Genomic DNA, 2,108 nt, shown 5'->3' on the forward strand with positions numbered 1-2,108 from the left:
AAAAATTCTCGTGCCATGTATTTTGTTATATTTACGTGCTACCATTAAGGCAGTCTGCAGCGAACTGAACTTTGTTTAAAATGCATAAAACTACAAAATATAATATAATAGAGAGCGAGAGAAATTTGTTGCTTGTTGCGTGGTGATTAGCTAGTGAGGTTGATTTTGCAGTGGCGTTTGATTTGGTGTATGTAATTGGTTAATTCAAATACATAACATTATCCACCCCTTAAGTTCTGAAATCTTCTGATTGAAATCGGCATACTCGTTTTCGTGTGCGTTCACTTCTGCGCACAGAGGTGGGTATTTCTAGAATTTGTTGACCTGCATTTGTATCTTGAAAATTTTGAGGTGTTTCTTGTTGTGACGGTTCCTTGATGGTTGACTGCTGCTGTTGTTTTAATGGTTCATCGATAGTTGACTACTGATGTTGTTTTGATGGTTCATAGGCAGTTGGTTGCGGTGGTGTTGACTGGCGCGCTTGAAGTTGATTTTGATGACGCTTACATTGACCAGTCGGTGTCTTAACTAAGTAGACCCTGTTTCCCAAAAATTTCTCAATTATTCCTTCGACCCATTTAGGACCGCTACTATAGTTGCGTAAAAAAACTTTGCAATCCTTGCCGAATTTTGTCGTCACTGGTTGCTTTTTTGATAATTTTGTAACCGGTAAAATCTGTGTAAGAAGCGTTTGAGCCGTTCTGCCGTGTAGCAACTCTGCAGGAGACTTATTGTTAGAATTTGGCATAGAGCGGTAGGTCACTAAAAATTTGATAACTGCTTCACTAATTGGCATACTGTCATCAAGGTTTTTCTTCACAGATGTCTTAAAAGTACGCACGAAACGCTCTGCTAACCCGTTTGAAGCCGGGTGAAATGGCGCTGTCACGATGCTGAATGCCATTTTTCAAGCAAAATTCCTTAAACTGTGAGGATGTAAGTTGTGGACCGTTGTCACTTACTAACGTTTCCGGCAAACCCTCTATGGCAAAAATTGATGTTAACGCGTTTACTGTATCAGTAGAGGTTGTATTTGACAATTGGACAATGTACGGATACTGTGAAAATGCGTCGACACATACGAGCCACATATGCTGATTGAATACCGGTCCGGCGAAGTCAATGTGGACACGTTGCCACGGACGTATAGCTTCGGGCCCCGAGCTAAATTCCTTTGGTGGACTGGCTGACGTTCTTTTACATATATTGAATGCGATGCGAGTGTCTCGATATTTTTGTCGATGCCCGGCCACCAGCAGTATTTTCGAGCTAATTGTTTCATTCGAACTATGCCCCAGTGGCTTTCATACAACAGTTCAAGGACGCGTTGGCGCAGTTTTTTTGGAATGATAGCCCAATTTGAATAGCTCTGTAAGCAAATAATGTTATCAATAATAACTAAAGCAGTATTACGTTGGAAATATGGTAGTATATCTGCCTGTTGTGGTCCTACGATTGTAGGCCACCCTTGTTGTATGAACCGGTGAACTTTCATGAGAGTTACATCCCTCTTTGTATGAAATCGGATAACCTCTGCATCAATTAGGGTATCCAGCTCTTCGACTGCAAAACAATAGTCCTCTTGATCAAAGTTGTTATCTGGGCCTTCTGGTAGTCTTGAAAGGGCGTCAGCATTCCCGTGTTGTGCTGTAGGTTTGTATTTTATGTCGAACTGATAGGCCATTAGAATTATTGCCCACCGTTGTAGTCTATTTGAAGTCGTTGTTGACAAGTGTTTTCCTGGATTAAAGATACTCACCAGTGGTTTGTGGTCAGTGAATAAAGTGAACTTACGGCCATACAAGTATTGATGAAATTTTTGAACGCCAAATACAATCGCAAGCCCCTCCTTTTTTATTTGACTGTACTTTACTTGATGAACGTTGAGTGTCTTTGATGCGAATGCAATTGGGCGTTCGCTGCCGTCTGCGAAGATATGCGAAATTACTGCACCAACACCTGATGATGAAGCGTCTGTAGCTAGGATTATTGGTAAGTGCTCCTGAAAGTGAACTAATTGTGTAGCATTCACTATACATTGTGACCGAAAGGTTTCCGGAAATTTTAAATAAAACGCAAAATTCTTAATCTTCATCAATATTTATTTT

General features: G+C 40.6%; 1 protein-coding gene across 1 annotated transcript; it reads right to left on the bottom strand.

Annotated features, from left to right (window-relative positions):
* Nucleotides 1-421: 421 nt before the first annotated feature.
* On the bottom strand, nt 422-904 carry LOC119666250 (uncharacterized protein K02A2.6-like). The gene has a single exon (XM_038075532.1). It carries the CDS (start codon nt 902-904, stop codon nt 422-424), a length of 483 nt encoding a protein of 160 aa, XP_037931460.1.
* Between the last annotated feature and the right edge of the window lie 1,204 nt (nt 905-2,108).

The sequence above is a fragment of the Teleopsis dalmanni genome, chromosome 1 (assembly GCF_002237135.1).
Source record: "Teleopsis dalmanni isolate 2A chromosome 1, ASM223713v2, whole genome shotgun sequence".
In the NCBI taxonomy this organism is placed as follows: Eukaryota; Metazoa; Arthropoda; class Insecta; order Diptera; family Diopsidae; genus Teleopsis; species Teleopsis dalmanni.